We start from the raw sequence: 18,889 nt of genomic DNA, 5'->3' as shown, positions 1-18,889 counted from the left end.
TGACCAATTTTCATGCCTCAGGCATAGAAGCCTGCTGGGTAACTTAGGGCCAGTCACTCTCTCAGTCAATTCACCTCACAGGATGATTATTGTGGCAATAATAGGAGGAAGAATAAGAATAATGTATGTCTGCTGCCTTGAGTTACTTATAAAGTACTAAACACAGGATGAAACTAAAATAAAATAATAGATTTGAGAGCCAACATTTTCAAACTGCTTACCTTGGTAAATTCTGAAGGAAGTTGACCATTGTGTACTGCTGCACAATCAGCACTTATCTGGATAAAAAATCCTCGAGCTGAACTAAAGCTTGTTTTCAAAGGAAGGTTATATTTTTCTGCAAGTTGTGTTATCATTCCTTAATTGTAAGGTATAAATAAACATTTTAGTAATGACAGTCAACCACACTGAACTGACACTAAAAGTAATTAGTGTGTTAATTCAAATTAATATATCAGAAAATAATATGATTTTTTTTTTAAAAAAAAAGCAAAATAACTTTGTATTAGTATTATGTCACTATAAAAATGAGCAGAAAGTACCGGTAATAAAAAAATAGTATCAAGGAGTTAACATCTCACATCTGAAATTTCAGAACTTTCCTTGGGCCAAAATAATTTTGATTCAAGAAGTAACTCACAAATTATTCCTCTTTATAATTCCACAGCATGTAAACAGCTTCCTTCTTTAAAAAGTGTTAAATCTTGAAAAATCTAAATAGTGTTTTATAGTTTGCTTTCCACATAAGGAAAATGCATATGACAACCCTTTCCCACAAATAAATTCAAAATATAGGGAGGGAGAAAGGGAAGAAGGAAGGACACATACAATAGGACCTAGAGCCTGATGGTGAATCTATGGCTCACATGCCATAGGTGGCACACAGAGCCATATCTAAGGGCACACAAGGTGTTGCCCTATGTCAGCTCCAGCACCCATGCACAGGCTGGCCAACTGATATTTGGCCTACTTTTCCACCATTTTCATTCTCCCCAAGCTTCAGGAAAGCCTCCTGAACCCTGGGGATGGCGAAAAATGGCCCAATAGACCTATTGGAAGTCTGTAGGTTTTAGTGAGGCCTGTGACCATGGGTGGAGGGGAACATGGGGTGGTGGTGGCAGTGAGTGTGTGAGTGTGCATGTGTGGTGGGAGGGCATTGCATTATGGATGTGGGCACACATACACACACGATCGCACACGCACACACCCTTTTGGCACTTGAACCAAAAAACATTCACCATCACTGACCTAGAGGGCCATAAGTAGAGATCCCTGTTCCATACACTAACTCTGTCTTAATCCATAAAAAATAAATTTATCTCACATGTAACTCTCCTTTCTATTCTATTCTAATATATGCCTCTATCTATTACCTATTGTATACTCATTTCTTTTTTATATCACTTTCTTTAAATTTGTCAGCTGGCTAACAAATATGAAGAAATTATTAAAGCTGACACAGTTCCCATTTATTTCAAAATAGTCAAGAAAGAAGAATATTCTAGGAGATATTGCCCAATGTGAATAACATTTTATAATCTTTAAATAATTTTATTTGACTTAAACTCTGAAAATTTAAGACTGCATTTTCTTAAATATACATTCATATATTTATTTGTAAGGCACATATTTCTGAATGCACTAATACTGTATTGTAAATTATTAAAGAGTATATATTTCTGTACTTCAATATTTATTTTTATAGTTTCATTGTTAAATTTACATGTTTTATAATTTTATGTTCTATTGTTGTAAGCCAGCCCCATGGTGAGATGATGGCAAGTATATTTAATAATAAATAAACAAATATATTCTGGTACATTATTATTCTAAATTGTCTTCCCATACCAGCTATATCATCCACTATTTCAGTGTACGTTCTTCGTGCTATATCAAGAAATTCATTTATATTAGGTTTCACCGCATAGCACTTTTGAGTTCTCATATTCAAACATCCTTTTGTGTATCTTGTATCATCATTAATAACAGTTTTAATCTTTTCAAGAATAATCCCAAACCTAGAGAAATTAAACATAATTGTGGAAATGATAGTTATATTTCACAATGTATTAACTGCCTAAAAGAATTTTTATCCCAACTCAGGTAATATATTTTTATAATCTCACTATGTTCGTTGAACTGCCTAATCCAATATTTATTTTTCATTATTATCTGAAAAACTTTTTTCTTGAAATAATACTATTTCTGTTGGAATTCTTTAGTTAGTTACAATTTCATTTGTGATAAAACAAGTTAATAATTACTTACTTAAATCTAAATACTACTATCTTTGTTGACATGAGTAATATCAACAATTATAATAAGTAGTAACTTAAACTTTTATTGTCTAATGTAAAATTTTAGATATAAAATTGTATTTATAATATAGTACCTGCTATCTTCCAAAGAGCTGTAATAAGCTTTTAACAATGGCGTGTTATAGCTTTTTAAGGCTTCCTGTTAAAATAACATTAAAATCTTTATGAACAAGAGAACAGGAATATAGATGTACTACTATCTTACTTCACTAAGGTTTGGGGGTAAAGAAATATAACTTTATTTTTTAAAATTATTTAAAATATAAATAAATAAAAAATTATAGTATAATAAATATATGCACAGAAGAATTGGCTTAAATAGTATCGACCAAGTAATTTAAAAAGTAATCACTTTTTAAAATTGATTCATGCCACTTTCACCACAACAATGATTACCTTAACCAAAATATTGCTAAAAATAGTATCTTTATCAATATAATAAAATATAAATTGAAGAAAATAATTTGTAAATCAATAATATGTTGAGGAAGACAGTACTGAATTGCTTAAAATACTCTTTTTATTAGAAATGTAACTCATTTTAGAACATTAATACATAGGATTTTGATTTGTTCTAGTAGTATTTTATCTGAGGTAGGTATCAACTGAATTCGTAAAATGACTTTGAATCATATTAAGAGTTGCAGTGCCCAGTGGTTAGAATGCAGTACTGCAGGCTACTTCTGCTGATCAGCGGCTGCCAGCAATTTGGCAGTTTAGGTTTCACTGGTTCAAGGTTGACTCACTCGTCCATCCTTCCAAGGTCAGTAAAATGAGGATCCAGGTTGTTGGGGACAATATACTGACTATGTAAACCGCTTAGAGGGGGCTGTAAAGCACTGTGAAGTGTTATATACAGTAAGTCTAAGTGCTATTGCTATTAAAATTCCATATATTCTTAGCTACATCATAAAATATACTACTAATTGTATTGATATTTGGAATGTATCAAAACAGGGGCTCACGACCTGACCCCCAAAAATAATCATACAACTGTCAAAGGCAAATCTACACTTGATTTGTGGAAAATAACTGATATTTATCTTCTGTCAATTTTAATTTAGAAGAGCAACTTTTTTGATAAAGGAAAGGAGGCGGCTTCTGAGCAATATGTTTTTTCTCTTATAATTTTTATTATTATTATTTATTAGATTTGTATGCCGCCCCTCTCCTCAGATTTGGGGTGGCTCACAGCAACAACAAAGCAGTGTACATTGGAATGTTTTTATAAGAGCTTTTCTTGTGGAAAACCTGATGCGGCCCAGCCTCACCCAGACACTACCTCCAGCGGCCCCCGGTAAATTGAGTTTGAGAACCCGGTATAATCCTTGATTTCAGAATTAATGAACTGATAACCATAATTGGTATTTACATAGCATTTTAGGATATAATACCTTCAAAGGCTCCACAAGTTCCAAAGTATGCTTCAGATAAATTAAATTGGTTATCTTTGATTCAGACGCATTAACCTATTTAAAAAACATATCAGATTATTGTTGGTACAGTAGAAAACAGCCTAGATACTGTTTATTATCATAGCTATTTGTGCTTAACTGTAATTATTATATTCTTTGTAAGCACAATAACGAGAGCTACTATGTTAGAGACGTTAAAATATATTTCCGGCTTTCTCCAATAAATTGTTTGTTCCCAGAGTCTTTAACTTGGCAGTATTATACTACAGTGCATCCTCTTGGTATTAACATTGCGTAGTTTCATACTGTGAAGGTTTGAAGAAAAATGGGAAGAAAATAAGGAGAAAGAAAAAAGAGCAATGTAGTTTCCAAGTTAAGTAACAACTACAGTATTTTATTTTTTCTGATTCTGTAATTTTTCTGATTCTTCTGATTTGTTTAAATAAAGACTTTCATGTCCTTTCTTACCCAGTATAATACTAAATAATTAAAACCTTTGATTACTGATAAAAAACAAACAATAAAATTTTAAAAGAGTTTAATTTTGTGTCATGAAAATTAAACCATATATTTACTTTATTGAAAATGAAAAACTAACTATAAATTATTATTTTAGCTTGGTTCTGGCAAGCTAAAATAAATGATAGAGAATCCAACACTTCTAGTATAATGCAAAGAATAAAAATATCATCTCTCTATATACAGTATGTATGTTTGTGTATTCCTATCTGAAAATCTTTTTAGAAAGTGGTTTTGATTTATATTTTCTATGAGAATAGAATTCTCTAAAACAAACAAGCAATAGAAACAGATAATTGATAGATATTTATAATGCATTCCATTGAAATATTTAAAAACATACCGTATCCTGCTTTGGAATTTGTACTAAAACTGAAAGTAATTGTTCAGTGTCCAAAAATCTTCCTATAACTGGGGAGAAAAAAAATCAAACAGAACTTTTAGTTTGATCCACAAACTAGTTAAACTGAAATTCTAGGATTTATTTCTACACATGTACAAAATTATTCAAATTTAAACTGTTTTGAATGTGTATTTCAAGTTTCATGTTTTTATTAAAAGGACAGAAATTAGATTTGTGAAAACATAATCATTATTGAGATGGAGACTTGTTTCCTCTATCTGTAGAAATTATGGTATATTTCAGTAGTTGTTTTCGCTTACCTTTGCTACTGGTTCAGAACTGCGAACCCACGCATGCAGCAACCCACCATTGATATATTTGGTGGAATGTAAAATTACCTGCCTCCATTCCCTTTTCCTTTTCTCCAGTTACACTGTGAATCAACTATCTTATAAACATGGTGTGGGGGTTAGGGAATAATGGCAAGCAAGAAATGGACACAAATACCATTGGGAGGTTATTGTTTTGGTGCTAACACTGTGTTTTGCAGGTATGACAATACAGTGATACCTCATCTTACAAATCCCTCTTCATACGAACTTTTCATGATACGAACCCAGTGTTTAAGATTTTTTTGCCTCTTATTCCACACTATTTTCACCTTACGAACCCGAAGCGCCGTCGGGATTTCCTTGAGGCTCCTCGATTCCCTTCATTTTTGCCAGCGCTGCTTTGAATCCCAGCGACAAACTCCCCCCTTCCAAACTGTTTGGGGAAAAGACTCATGGAGCTCAAGAGAGGAGAAAGGAGTGGGGAAAATGAGCAGGACATGGTGAGCAAAAACGGGGGGGCCCATGGAGCTCAAGAGGAGAAAGGAGTGGGGGAAATGAGCAGGACAGGGTGAGCAAAAACGGGAGGGACCCATGGAGCTCAAGAGGAGAAAGGAGTGGGGAAAATGAGCAGGACATGGTGAGCAAAAACGGGAGGGACCCATGGAGCTCAAGAGGAGAAAGGAGTGGGGAAAATGAGCAGGACATGGTGAGCAAAAACGGGAGGGACCCATGGAGCTCAAGAGGAGAAAGGAGTGGGGAAAATGAGCAGGACAGGGTGAGCAAAAACGGGAGGGACCCATGAAGCTCAAGAGGAGAAAGGAGTGGGGGAAATGAGCAGGACAGGGTGAGCAAAAACGGGAGGGACCCATGGAGCTCAAGAGGAGAAAGGAGTGGGGAAAATGAGCAGGACATAGTGAGCAAAAACGGGAGGGACCCATGGAGCTCAAGAGGAGAAAGGAGTGGGGAAAATGAGCAGGACATGGTGAGCAAAAACGGGAGGGACCCATGGAGCTCAAGAGGAGAAAGGAGTGGGGAAAATGAGCAGGACAGGGTGAGCAAAAACGGGAGGGACCCATGGAGCTCAAGAGGAGAAAGGAGTGGGGAAAATGAGCAGGACAGGGTGAGCAAAAATGGTTGGGACCCATGGAGCTCAAGAGGAGAAAGGAGTGGGGAAAATGAGCAGGACATGGTGAGCAAAAACGGGAGGGACCCATGGAGCTCAAGAGGAGAAAGGAGTGGGGAAAATGAGCAGGACAGGGTGAGCAAAAACGGGAGGGACCCATGGAGCTCAAGAGGAGAAAGGAGTGGGGAAAATGAGCAGGACAGGGTGAGCAAAAACGGGAGGGACCCATGGAGCTCAAGAGGAGAAAGGAGTGGGGAAAATGAGCAGGACATGGTGAGCAAAAATGGGAGGGACCCATGAAGCTCAAGAGGAGAAAGGAGTGGGGAAAATGAGCAGGACATGGTGAGCAAAAACGGGAGGGACCCATGGAGCTCAAGAGGAGAAAGTAGTGGGGAAAATGAGCAGGACAGGGTGAGCAAAAACGGGAGGGACCCATGGAGCTCAAGAGGAGAAAGGAGTGGGGAAAATGAGCAGGACATGGTGAGCAAAAACGGGAGGGACCCATGAAGCTCAAGAGGAGAAAGGAGTGGGGAAAAAGAGCAGGACATGGTGAGCAAAAACGGAAGGGATCCATGGAGCTCAAGAGGAGAAAGGAGTGGGGAAAATGAGCAGGACATGGTGAGCAAAAACGGGAGGGACCCATGGAGCTCAAGAGGAGAAAGGAGTGGGGAAAATGAGCAGGACAGGGTGAGCAAAAACGGGAGGGACCCATGGAGCTCAAGAGGAGAAAGTAGTGGGGAAAATGAGCAGGACAGGGTGAGCAAAAACGGGAGGGACCCATGGAGCTCAAGAGGAGAAAGGAGTGGGGAAAATGAGCAGGACATGGTGAGCAAAAATGGGAGGGACCCATGAAGCTCAAGAGGAGAAAGGAGTGGGGAAAATGAGCAGGACAGGGTGAGCAAAAACGGGAGGGACCCATGGAGCTCAAGAGGAGAAAGTAGTGGGGAAAATGAGCAGGACAGGGTGAGCAAAAACGGGAGGGACCCATGGAGCTCAAGAGGAGAAAGGAGTGGGGAAAATGAGCAGGACATGGTGAGCAAAAACGGGAGGGACCCATGAAGCTCAAGAGGAGAAAGGAGTGGGGAAAAAGAGCAGGACATGGTGAGCAAAAACGGAAGGGATCCATGGAGCTCAAGAGGAGAAAGGAGTGGGGAAAATGAGCAGGACAGGGTGAGCAAAAACGGGAGGGACCCATGGAGCTCAAGAGGAGAAAGGAGTGGGGAAAATGAACAGGACAGGGTGAGCAAAAACGGGAGGGACTCATGGAGCTCAAGAGGAGAAAGGAGTGGGGAAAATGAGCAGGACAGGGTGAGCAAAAACGGGAGGGAAAGACCCATGGAGCTCAAGAGAGGCTCTTTTCGCCTTGCTTTATTGGGACTGCAACCTCTTACCACCTCTCGCTGTCCCTCCCCCCACTCCGTTTGCCTCAGCTTAGTCTACCCCCCCCTGCTTTTTTTAAAAAAAAGCCTTAATGTTTTGGATTTTCCTAATGGGCTTGCACGTATTATTGGCTTTTCCATTGATTCCTATGGGAAACATTGTTTCATCTTACGAACTTTTCACCTTATGAACCTCATCCCGGAACCAATTAAGTTCGTAAGATGAGGTATTACTGTACTAAATACAAACATCTTCGCCCTTTCCTGTAAATATTTTCCAGCATTTTTATACTTTGTCCAGAGAATGATCACATATAAATAACAGGTGCATTCGTTCGTTGGTTCGTTCGTTCACTCGTTATGCCGCCCTTCTTAAAATGACTTTGCTTCTCATTTGATTGAACCTAACTAGTCAATGATTCATCCCTTTGGAAAGGAAACAGACCAGTTTGGATTAGTAGACTGGTCCATGCCACTTTTTCTGGTTTTTGCTGCCATTGTCTACTTTCCTAAAACAATCCATTTGCAGTCAACCCCCATGAAATAATCTCTACTTATCAAAAAATCATTACCTTTGTCCCAAGGTATAGTCAACTTGCCCAGAAATCTTCTTCACATCAGTTTAACAACTGATCCAATCTTGAAACGTAATTCTCAAAATGTAACTCTAGCTTATAAAAATCCCTATATAGTATATATAACGGTTCTCCCTAACATGAAACATTTTAGTTCCTAAAGAAGGGCCATAAGAAGCTTTTAAAGGGGGAAAGAAACCCACAAAATTGAAAAATCTAAAGCATTCAGTGGGCTGTCATCAATACAAATTATTCTGTTTTGGAGTCTTGTTTCTCAACTCCATCCAGAGTTAACTCTGAAAATACCAAATCTCTAGAGACTTGGACTACCTACGGTACTTTCTTGGTAATTTAATGTGTCCCAAGGCAATAAAGCCCATGTCCAGCTTCTTGATGAATCTCTCTCTGAATGACCTCCAGTTTCACCTTCCGAGGTTCAAAAAGGAATTTCTCAATTGACAAACTGCAAAAGCCTTGGTAAACATTTAATTTTGTTTAAAAAAAATTAAAATAAATTCTGTATGTGGGCAACTATGCTATTCCCCTCCTCCCCTTTTTTACAGATATAAATAATTCCTTTTGATCATGCACATAATAATCAAATTTGGCTGACATAAATTCTGGCTAATGGAAGTCTTTGAGCGAATCTCACATCACCAGCGAAGTTTAGATCTAACCTAAGGAGACAAATTAACAGTGATTTGGTGTACTGCAGCCCTTATTTGTCAGCACTCTCTGCTCTTGGCTTTGATTAAACTCTTGTTGAACTGAAGCAAAGAATTTGGGATTTAGATTGTCAGACTGACAGAGCTAGTATTTTCCATATTTTTCTACAATGCAATCATTCCCTCGTTCGTTGGTCTACATTTAAAAAATATATTCCATGCTCCCCATTGGAGATATTTTACTTTGACATGAACTGGGGTACTACCAATTAGGCTGACAATTACCGGTAGTTAGATAGATAAAATTCCTGAGCTTGCTTGTGCTCAGATAGAGAAGTTGAATCTATATCACATATGCTATTAAAATTTGTTATATACCCAATGGCCATTGAAAATGGCCAGTAATTTTCATTGCTTCTGTGATTATTCAGTAGCAGCTTTTCTTTTTTGTAATCAATTGTCCAAGAAGGTTGTAAAATCCTTTCTTAAATTCTCTGATACTTATTTTCATCACTGACTCTGGATTTTAAAAATAATTTTACCCTTTTATTTACTGAGCCTTTAGTATTTTTTTGTTTGGCTGTTCTTGAATTATAATTAAACATAGGTAAAATAATGTTTAAGATGCCTGTCCTATATTTAACTTGTTAACGTTTTACATTTGGGTAACTTATTTACAATACTAATTTATTAATGATATGAATTAATACATTCAGAAGTTTTGAAAATTAAAAAAATGAGTCAGGTAGTCTTCAATTTATGACCACAATTGAGCCCAAAATGTCTGTTGTTAAATGTGACTGTTAAGTGAATTCTGCCCCATTTTGTGACCTTTCTTGCCAGAGTTGTTAAGTGAATCACTGCAGTTGTTAAGCTTGTAACATGGTTGATAAGTGAATCATGGTTCCCCATGGACTTTGCATGTCAGAAGGCCATAAAGGCTGCTCACCTGATCTCGCTACCTTGCAACCATCATAAATATGAGTCAGTTGCTAAGTGCCTAAATTTTGATTATGTGACTAAAGGAATGCTGCAATGGTCATAAGTGTGCAAAATGGTCATAAGTCACTTTTTTCAGTGCTGTTCTAATTTTGAACAGTCACTAAATGAACTGTTGTAAGTCAAAGACTACCTGTACACTGCACCAATCTAACTATGAACTATTTTATTCCTTTTACCAAGCAGAAGTTGTTTACCTGACTGAAGACCAAAAAAGCATTCCTCATCCTGAAGAAGCTCTTGAACAGAATCCAATCTTGTGTTGATACTATCAGCATCAATCAGAGGTTCCAGAATATTAGAGCGAAGTCTTCGACTTCCCCCTGGTGTCTTAGTATAATTTAGAATGCCAAAAAGGGTATGGCCTTTCCTTTGAAAATACAATGCAAACGTGAAAAATAATCTCATTAAATAAAGTTAAAGGAAATGTAAGTGTACTAATAGTTTGGTTTTCAAAACTAGCAACACTATATGTACACAAATCACAAAGCCTTTCCAAAGGCAGAGAACACAAGGTGGAACCACCCCTATCAAAGTTGCATAAACTCAATGCTATGTTGTTTTATTGGTTATTTAAAAAATCATATCCCCAAATTGCTTTAACACTAGATTTTTCTCTAGAATGCCCATCCATTATGAATTTATTGGTAAATGGTTATGGTGAATTTGGAAAGTATTATCAACTATCCAATCATGTCAGTTATTTTTTGAAATATTTTATTTTCCCCTAATGAGGTAAAATTTTAATAATGTTTTGTTATCTCTTCCTGCTGACTAGAGATTGATTTAGTGGTTAGTTTACTTTCATTTGTCTCTCTTTGTTTTTAGATCTGATGTTATAGCTCTTGGTAAGAGGTCCCTCTTAAATGAAGACTATGCTACAAATTCAGTATATAGATGCAAAAAGTTGAAACACGAAAAATGGCAGAATTCTTTTATCAGATCCTATGGCCCTTGATCATTCTGTAGTTCATTTGATTCAGGCTTCCAACCAGCAAATAACGCTGTAACCAGGGGTGGGCTGCTGCCCGGACAGGGTGGAAAGCAGTGGGGTAGCAAAAATGGACCTCCACCCCAGAGCACCCAATTTGCAGTGAAAGATGTTGGGAAAAAATGCATAAGCCACCACGCCCACAGTATGGTAGTAAAAAAGTTGGTAGCCATATTTTGTTATACCCTTACATTTGTACTTAAACTCCTTTGCCTATGCTGAGTAAAGGTAAAGGCAACTGAGCCCAAAATTTCTGTTGATAAGTGAGACATTTGTTTGGTGAGTTTTGTCCTATTATATGACCTTTCTTGCCACACATGTAGAGTGAATCACGGCAGTTGTTAAGTTAGTAATTCATTTGGTAAATAAATCTGGCTTCCCCATTGGCTTTGCTTGTCATAAGGATGCAAAAGGGAATCACATGACTCTGGGACACGGCATAAATATGAGTTATTTGCTAAACGTGACCATGAAGATGCTGCAACGATTGTGTGAAAAACAGTGGTAAATCACATTTTTTAGTGCCGTTGTAACTTTGAACATCACTAAACAAAATGTGGTAAATTAAGAACTACCTGGATTCTTTTTAAACCTAGGCTGAATTTTACATATGCTCTATTCCAACCAGAACAGTTTATGACATTAGTACTGGAGGGGGGGGAATCCATCAATTTCATAAAAAAGTAGTACACCATGTAAAGCAATTTAGAAAATTCCAGAAATAGAACTTTTTAATGGGAAAGAAACATTAATAGATAGGACTTCTGTTAGTATTCCACACTGGGCTTATAACCAATCTTAGAATCCTAAACTTAGAAAACAGAGTATATGTGGCAGTGATGGTTGTTCAGCCAATAACACAGATAAATAAGTAAGACTATAAATATTATTTACAAGGTATACAATAGATTAAACAGTAAACAGTCAACTACATACATATCCAAGTCAAGCAATCATATACAAACCAGATATCAGACTATATAGTTCTATACATACAGCAGCTAACCAATAATATTTTCATACAGTTCCATACAATACCATAAGTATAACATACTGCTCAAAAAAAATAAAGGGAACACAAAAACACATCCTAGATCTGAATGAATGAAATATTCTCATTGAATACTTTGTTCTGTACAAAGTTGAATGTGCACAACAGCACATGAGATTGATTGTCAATCAGTGTTGCTTCCTAAGTGGACAGTTTGATTCCACAGAAGTTAGATTTACTTGGAGTTATATTGTGTTGTTTAAGTGTTCCCTTTATTTTTTTGAGCAGTGTACATAGACCAATATGTAGCACACAGGAAGTGCATAGACCAATATTTATCACACAGCAATATTTATCACACAGCAATATTTTAACACACAGCAATATATAAAATCGAGGGAACACTGTATTTCACAGCACATCCAGTAAAATGGCAGCCTATTTGTGGGGCAGGAAAAGCTTATGCAAGTAGTTTATAGGGAGCTGGTCCAAAACTTTGCATACAGGAAGATAGAAATTTCAGATGATAATTATGCAGTACATTAAAGCAGGTTTGAGACTGGTGGCAGCCAAATTGAGTGAACAAATTAATGCATAAAATATGCATTAATGATCCAAGTGTATATTTTGTCTCTTAATATCTGACTCAACAGATCAAAAAGCTTCTTTAAAAAAATGTTGTTTCTTGGTGAAAAGGAAATAATTTACTCAATCTGTCAAATTAATGCTGTGATTAGAACACATAAGACAAAATGTTAAATATTTATTCATAGTAATATTACTAAGAACCAAAACTACACAAAACATGTATGCTCTGTCAAGCAAAATAAGGACTGCCTTCACCAGAATTTATGTCAGCAATGTGTTGACATTAATGCAACAAATTAGCGAGAACAAGATTAGCACCTAATGTAAAGTGCAGGAACAAAAATGGGGATCTAGGAGTAGCAAGTCTTTTTATTTAATACAATCGCATAATCATCACTGTGCAACATCAAGGCTTCTCTGAAGGGCCATAGCAGTTAAATTCTCCTAAAGTTGAAGATGTTGTTCTTCCCTGCACTTTTTCCAGAGGCTCAACATCTTTTTTGTATTGTGATAACCAAAACTGGATGCAATATTATTCCAAGTATGGCCATAATAAGGCTTTGTAAAATGGTACTAGAACTTAATGTGATCTTGATTCTATCTCTCTATTAATGCAGCCTTGGACTGCATTTCATAATGAATAGGATATTATTACTATCAGTTGAGAGCCGAGACCGGTCATGTTTCATAACAATCTACTTAATACTAGAATAAGAACTTTGGTGGCGGCACCTTGGTGAGTATTACATAGTAATAACTTTGGGTGCATTTAGAGCAGTGTTTCCCAACCTTGGCAACTTGAAGATATTTGGACTTCAACTCCCAGAATTCCCCAGCCAGCATTCGCTGGCTGGGGAATTCTGGGAGTTGAAGTCCAAATATCTTCAAGTTGCCAAGGTTGGGAAACACTGATTTAGAGTACAGGACCAAATTTGGTGGCCTTTAAGAATAACTGTATTACCCATAAAGACATATCCCAATTATCCCAGGAAAAGAGTGAGAATAAACCATTCCCATTGAAGTTATTCATCAAGATTTAATCATTTGTATTATACTTAAGCTTGCCTTACACTTTTTACATCTGCTTCTCAAGATCTCATTATTAGATACAACGCTTATAGCAGCGTCTGTTTGTAAGGCAAAACTTATAACCAGTGGGCTACGAGTCTTGTAAGTGCTTGCAGGGCCACCGTGATTTTGCTTCTGCACCTGTGGAGGTAGAAAAATCATGCACAGAGTCGCAGGTAAAACCTCGCCGAAACATGGGTGCATCTGCGGCTCCCTGCGCAATTTCCACAGATGCAGAAGCAAAATCGAACTGGCACCGCAAGCACTTACGAGCCACAGCGGCGAGCACAATTTAGCGTTCCAGCTCGTAGCCCACCGCTGCTTATAACTCATTTATCAGGGTCTTACATCACTCTCATAAAAACAAGAAAAGATAAAGTTGAAAAACAGCTAAGAGCTTTCTCATTTTAAAAAAAACATGTAAAGGGATAATTCTGTGCTGAATGTTAGCAACATTCTGTACCAATCTCTTGATAGGTCAAGAAATATAGTTACAGTTATAGTTTATTAGATATGTTTTTGTAAGAAATGCTATGTTAAAAAGCACAAAAACCATGTTTAAAAAGCATAACCACAGCTTGAACCTTTGCTTCATGTCACTGTAGATTTCAAGAGCTGAAATCCTTCTTGTAAAGTTTCAAGTCCCTCTTTCTTCTCCCTCCTACATCCCTTATAAGATCTTACAGATAATTAATACAACCTAAACCTCACATCCCTGATCTCCTTAGCTAACTAGCGACAAAGGATCAGATGCAAACAAAAACAAACAAAAAACCTACTAACACATAGTCTGTCCAAACATCTGTTGTGTGAAAACTGTAATTACTTATAGGTTTTGACTACTTTAAAATTAGAAATGAAGGGCATTAAGGTCTTGGCTATATATGGACCAAAGAATCAATTAGAAGGACAATTTGTTGAGAAGAGATGTTGTTCCATTGTTTCAAAAGAAAGATTCTGTGAAGGAAGGTCTAGCCACTTCACTTGTATTTGTATTTGTATTTATTAGATTTGTATGCCGCCCCTCTCCGTAGACTCGGGGCGGCTCACAACAATAACAAGAACAATGTAAAAAACAAATATAATAATTTAAAAAACACTAAAAAACCCATTATTAAAAGCAAACACACCCACAAACATTCCATGTATAAACTGTATAAGCCCGGGGGAGATGTGTCAGTTCCCCCATGCCTGACGACAGAGATGGGTCTTAAGAACTTTACGAAAGGCAAGGAGGGTGGGGGCAACTCTGATATCTGGGGGGAGTTGGTTCCAATCTTCTCCTAAACTCTTTGCTGTTCTACCAAAGTCCATCATTAAATAAATTGGCAATGAGGGATAGGATATCTATTTTCAGTTTGTCTGATTCAGCAAGCTTCCTTATTCTTTATTTTCCGTGTTCTACCTCTCCTGCATCATTTATATTTCTATAGGTGTTGTATCCTGGAATGGCTACCTTGTAACGCTGTAAATAGTTTGTTCCTCTTTTCCAGCGCTGTCTGAGCCCAAGCAGGAAGTCGCTCCTGATTGGCTCAGACGTGGCCGGCTCTCGCTTTGGCGGGAACCGCAAAAGTATAAAAGAAGCGGTTTCTCCCTGCAGAGCCAGTCGGTACTCGCTGAACTGTCACTTTACCTTGCTGAGCTGTCACTTGTTCTCTGAGCTGAATAAAAGTACCGATTGCTCAAAACCCTGTCTCTGGGTCTACTTCACTGGCGACGAACGAACGGAAGAACTTCGCGTGCAACATGGACAAAATCCAGATCGGCCAGGCTCCAGAACTCTTCGATTCCGAGAAAATGACATGGGACGAGTACATGGCCACCTTCGAGATATTCCTCGAGGCGGCGGGAATGCAGGACGCCGGAGCCGATCGCAGACGGGCTATTTTTCTCAACTACTGCGGCGCAGAGATCCGTAGACTTGCCCAAACTCTCACCGAGCCAGAACAAGCAAGAGCCACAACGTGGGACGTCCTTCAACAGAAACTAGCGAGCCATTTTAAACCAACCAGACCAGCCATGGTTTACCGGCATCAATTTCACATGATGGCTCAGAGAGAAACCGAGTCAATCAGCCAATTCACAACGCGGCTTCGAACGGTACTTGCTCAATGCAAGTTTCAAGACCCGTAAGCTCGCCTTACCGACGCCTTGGTTTTCGGCATGAAGAGCAACTCGGTGAGAAACAAACTCCTCACCGAAGAAGAGCCGACGCTACAAACCGTAATTAAATTAGCACAAACCGCGGAAGCAGCCGACGCAGCGGCAAGAGAATTAAAGGAGCACGGAAGGCGAGAAATCATTGCCAAAATCAACGCCGAGTCTCCCAGCGCCGAGGGAACAGACGACCTCAGCCAGCCGACTAGAAACGGGGACAACTGCCTCCTCCTGCAAGACCAGCCGAGACATCCTAGAGCTACTCACCCAGCCCCCTGCGCGGGCTGCCGGGGAAATCACCAGCGCCATCGATGCCCCTTCCGAGACGCTACTTGCCACCGTTGCAACCGGAGAGGCCACATCGCCATCGCATGCAGAGCAACGGCACCAGAAGAAACGTTTGCCACACAACAATACCAGCGACCTCAAAACCAACCCCCCCAATCGCGAGAAAGGAGACCGTTCCGCAGCTCGGGTCAAAGGAACTACTCAAGCGCTAACCGCGACTACAATAGAGGTAACTCTAAATTTTCCGTGAATAACACGGCAACCAAAAAGGGGGCTAAAATTGTTATCTCATTGTTACTAAATAACCAGCCTTGCTCAATGGAGCTGGATACGGGCTCGAGATATACCATCATGCCCTGGGAAAAATTTAAACTATACATGCCTAATGTGTCTAAGGCTGACTTAACTCAAACCTCATTGGTGATCAGAGACTTCCAAGGGGGGGTAATCTCGGTCCTGGGAACAGCAAATGTACCTATTGCCTTTAAGAATGTGAAATGTACCCTTCCCATGCTTATTGTGACGGGGGCCAAACACTCCCTGCTGGGTCTAGCGTGGATGGAACCGTTGGGGATCGAAATTTCGGGTGTGTGTAATGTAAACTGTGATAATATGCCTAACTTTGTGAAAGAGTTCCCTGAAGTGTTCAGCCCCACCTTGGGATTGTATAAGGGACCCCCTATATCTTTCTCTATCGACCCAAAGGTCCCACCGGTCAGACTGAAACCTCGCAGGGTTCCCCTTCCGCTTCTCCCCAAGCTGGACATGCAGCTGGACAAACTCATTAGTCAAGGTATTTTGGTCCCTGTGGAACAGGGGCCATGGGAAACTCCCATAGTGACACCATTGAAGCCAGATGGCTCTTTAAGAGTTTGCGCTGATTACAAATCAACCTTGAATAAGGCACTCCAACACCACCCCTACCCCATCCCGGTCGTGCAACAACTCTTACACTCCCTGGGGGAGGGAAAAAGGTTCGCAAAGATCGACCTGGCCCAGGCTTACCAGCAGCTTCCGGTCGATGAACAAACAGCAAACGCCCAAACGATTGTAACACACAGGGGGGCTTTCAAATGCACGAGGTTACAGTTTGGGGTAAGCATAGCCCCAGGAATATTCCAGAGCATCATGGAACGCCTATTGTCAGGGGTAAATGGGGCAATTCCATATTTTGATGACATCTTAATTGCAGGGGAAAACCAGGGGCAAGTGAACAAAAGAATAAGGGAAGTACTTAAGAGGCTACAGGACAAAGGGTTACGAATCAAGCCTGATAAATGTGTCTGGGGAACTGACAGTGTTGAATTCCTTGGGTATAAAATAGATAAGGAAGGTATCCACCCCACAACAGAGAAGCTGAGAGCAATTAGAGAAGCCCCAGAGCCACAAGATAAGAATGAGTTGCAGGCATTTTTGGGCCTCCTTAATTTTTATTCCGTTTTTTTAAAGCAGAAGGCAACAGTAGCAGAGCCTCTCCATCGTTTACTCCAGAAGGAAGCCCGCTGGACATGGGGGAAAACTGAACGTGAAGCTTTTTCTCAAATAAAAAATTTAATAACTTCTAAAAGTGTAGTAGTCCAATATAGTGCTTCACTACCCATTAGGCTCACGTGCGACGCTTCGCCGTACGGCATAGGAGGAGTCTTAGCTCACGTTCTACCGAATAAGACAGAGGCCCCAATAGCATTCTTTTCAAGAACCATGACCAGCACAGAGAGGAATTATAGCCAGTTAGACAAGGAGGCTCTAGCATTAGTGGCAGGGGTAAAGAAGTTTCACAATTACATTTTTGGGAGAAGCTTTGAGCTAGTCACTGACCACAAACCCCTACTAGGCCTGCTAGCCCCCAACAAGCCCACTCCACCTTTTATGTCTCCAAGACTAATCAGATGGGCCCTTTTCCTCTCAGGGTATCAGTATGAGCTCACCCACAAGGGGGGGAAGGAAATCAATCATGCAGACGGCCTCAGCAGATGCCCCATAGCAGACTTGGTAGAAGACCCTGTTCCTGCCACAGATGTGCTAATGATAGAACTCGAGGAAAACCCACTAACCACAGCAAAAGAGGTAGCTGCACACACGCAGCAAGACCAAATCCTTAAACAAGTGGTGAACTGTGTTCTAAAGGGATGGCAAAATGATATTGTTAAACCTGAATTGTGTGATTTTAAGAACAAAAGGCTTGAATTATCATATGTAAAAGGTTGTTTGCTGTGGGGGGATAGAGTGATCATCCCCAAACGCCTAAGGGAAAAGGTACTCAAAATGTTACACGTGGGCCATCCTGGGATTGTCAGGATGAAGAGCCTAGCAAGGGGGCATTTATGGTGGCCAGGGCTTGATGCTGATATTGAAAGTTGGGTTTCAAAGTGTGACCCGTGCCAAGAGTCTAGGCCCAGTCCCCCCAAAACAACTCCGGCTGAGTGGGAACAGCCTGCTGGCCCTTGGTCTAGGATCCACATTGATTTTGCTGGCCCAGTGGGGTCTCAGTACTTCCTAATAGTGGTTGATGCTTTCTCCAAATGGTTGGAAATAATAGCAATGAACAACATAACCACAAGTGCCACTATCAAGGTATTGAGCAGACTGTTTGCATCCCATGGTTGCCCTGATCTATTAGTGTCTGACAATGGACCACAACTAACAGCCAGGCAATTCGAATTATTCCTAGATGGCCTAGGGGTCAGACATGCCCTCATCTCGCCTTACTCGCCCTGGGCTAACGGGTTGGCAGAACGTTACGTAAGGGTGGCAAAGGAGGCATTGCACAGGTCAGGCCCTGGAGATGTGCAACAGAACTTGGACCAATTCTTATTAACCCAGCACATTACCCCTAACTCGCACACACATGTAAGTCCTGCAGAGTTATTGATGGGGAGAAAGTTGAGGTCACCATTAGACAGGTTAAACCCAAGGTTCTGTGTGAATAATAACCAAATGTGCATGAAACCAGAAAGAGAAATGTATTTGGGTCAAAATGTATATGTAAAATGCTTTGATGGAAATGTAAACTGGATGAAGGGAATTATTGTTAAGCAAAACGCACCCAAGACTTATATTGTTAAACTGGAGGATGGTCGTTTGTGGAAACGACACATAGACCACATTCGGAAACGAACTGAAAACCAATTGCAACAA

General features: G+C 39.6%; 1 protein-coding gene across 1 annotated transcript in view; it reads right to left on the bottom strand.

Moving 5' to 3' along the window:
* MSH4 (mutS homolog 4) overlaps positions 1–18,889 on the bottom strand; it is a 73,737-nt gene that overhangs the window by 19,892 nt on the left and 34,956 nt on the right. Inside the window, exons 7-12 of the mRNA XM_070748989.1 lie at positions 9,866–10,038; positions 4,596–4,663; positions 3,713–3,787; positions 2,393–2,457; positions 1,849–2,018; positions 222–358 (exon numbers count right to left, since the gene is read on the bottom strand). Coding sequence (XP_070605090.1) covers positions 222–358; positions 1,849–2,018; positions 2,393–2,457; positions 3,713–3,787; positions 4,596–4,663; positions 9,866–10,038 — 688 coding nt within the window. The remainder of the gene's footprint in view (positions 1–221; positions 359–1,848; positions 2,019–2,392; positions 2,458–3,712; positions 3,788–4,595; positions 4,664–9,865; positions 10,039–18,889) is intronic.

The sequence above is a fragment of the Erythrolamprus reginae genome, chromosome 3 (assembly GCF_031021105.1).
Source record: "Erythrolamprus reginae isolate rEryReg1 chromosome 3, rEryReg1.hap1, whole genome shotgun sequence".
Lineage (NCBI taxonomy): Eukaryota > Metazoa > Chordata > Lepidosauria > Squamata > Dipsadidae > Erythrolamprus > Erythrolamprus reginae.
Note: the sequence above shows the minus strand (reverse complement) of the source record. Positions and strands in the feature narration are given on the sequence as shown.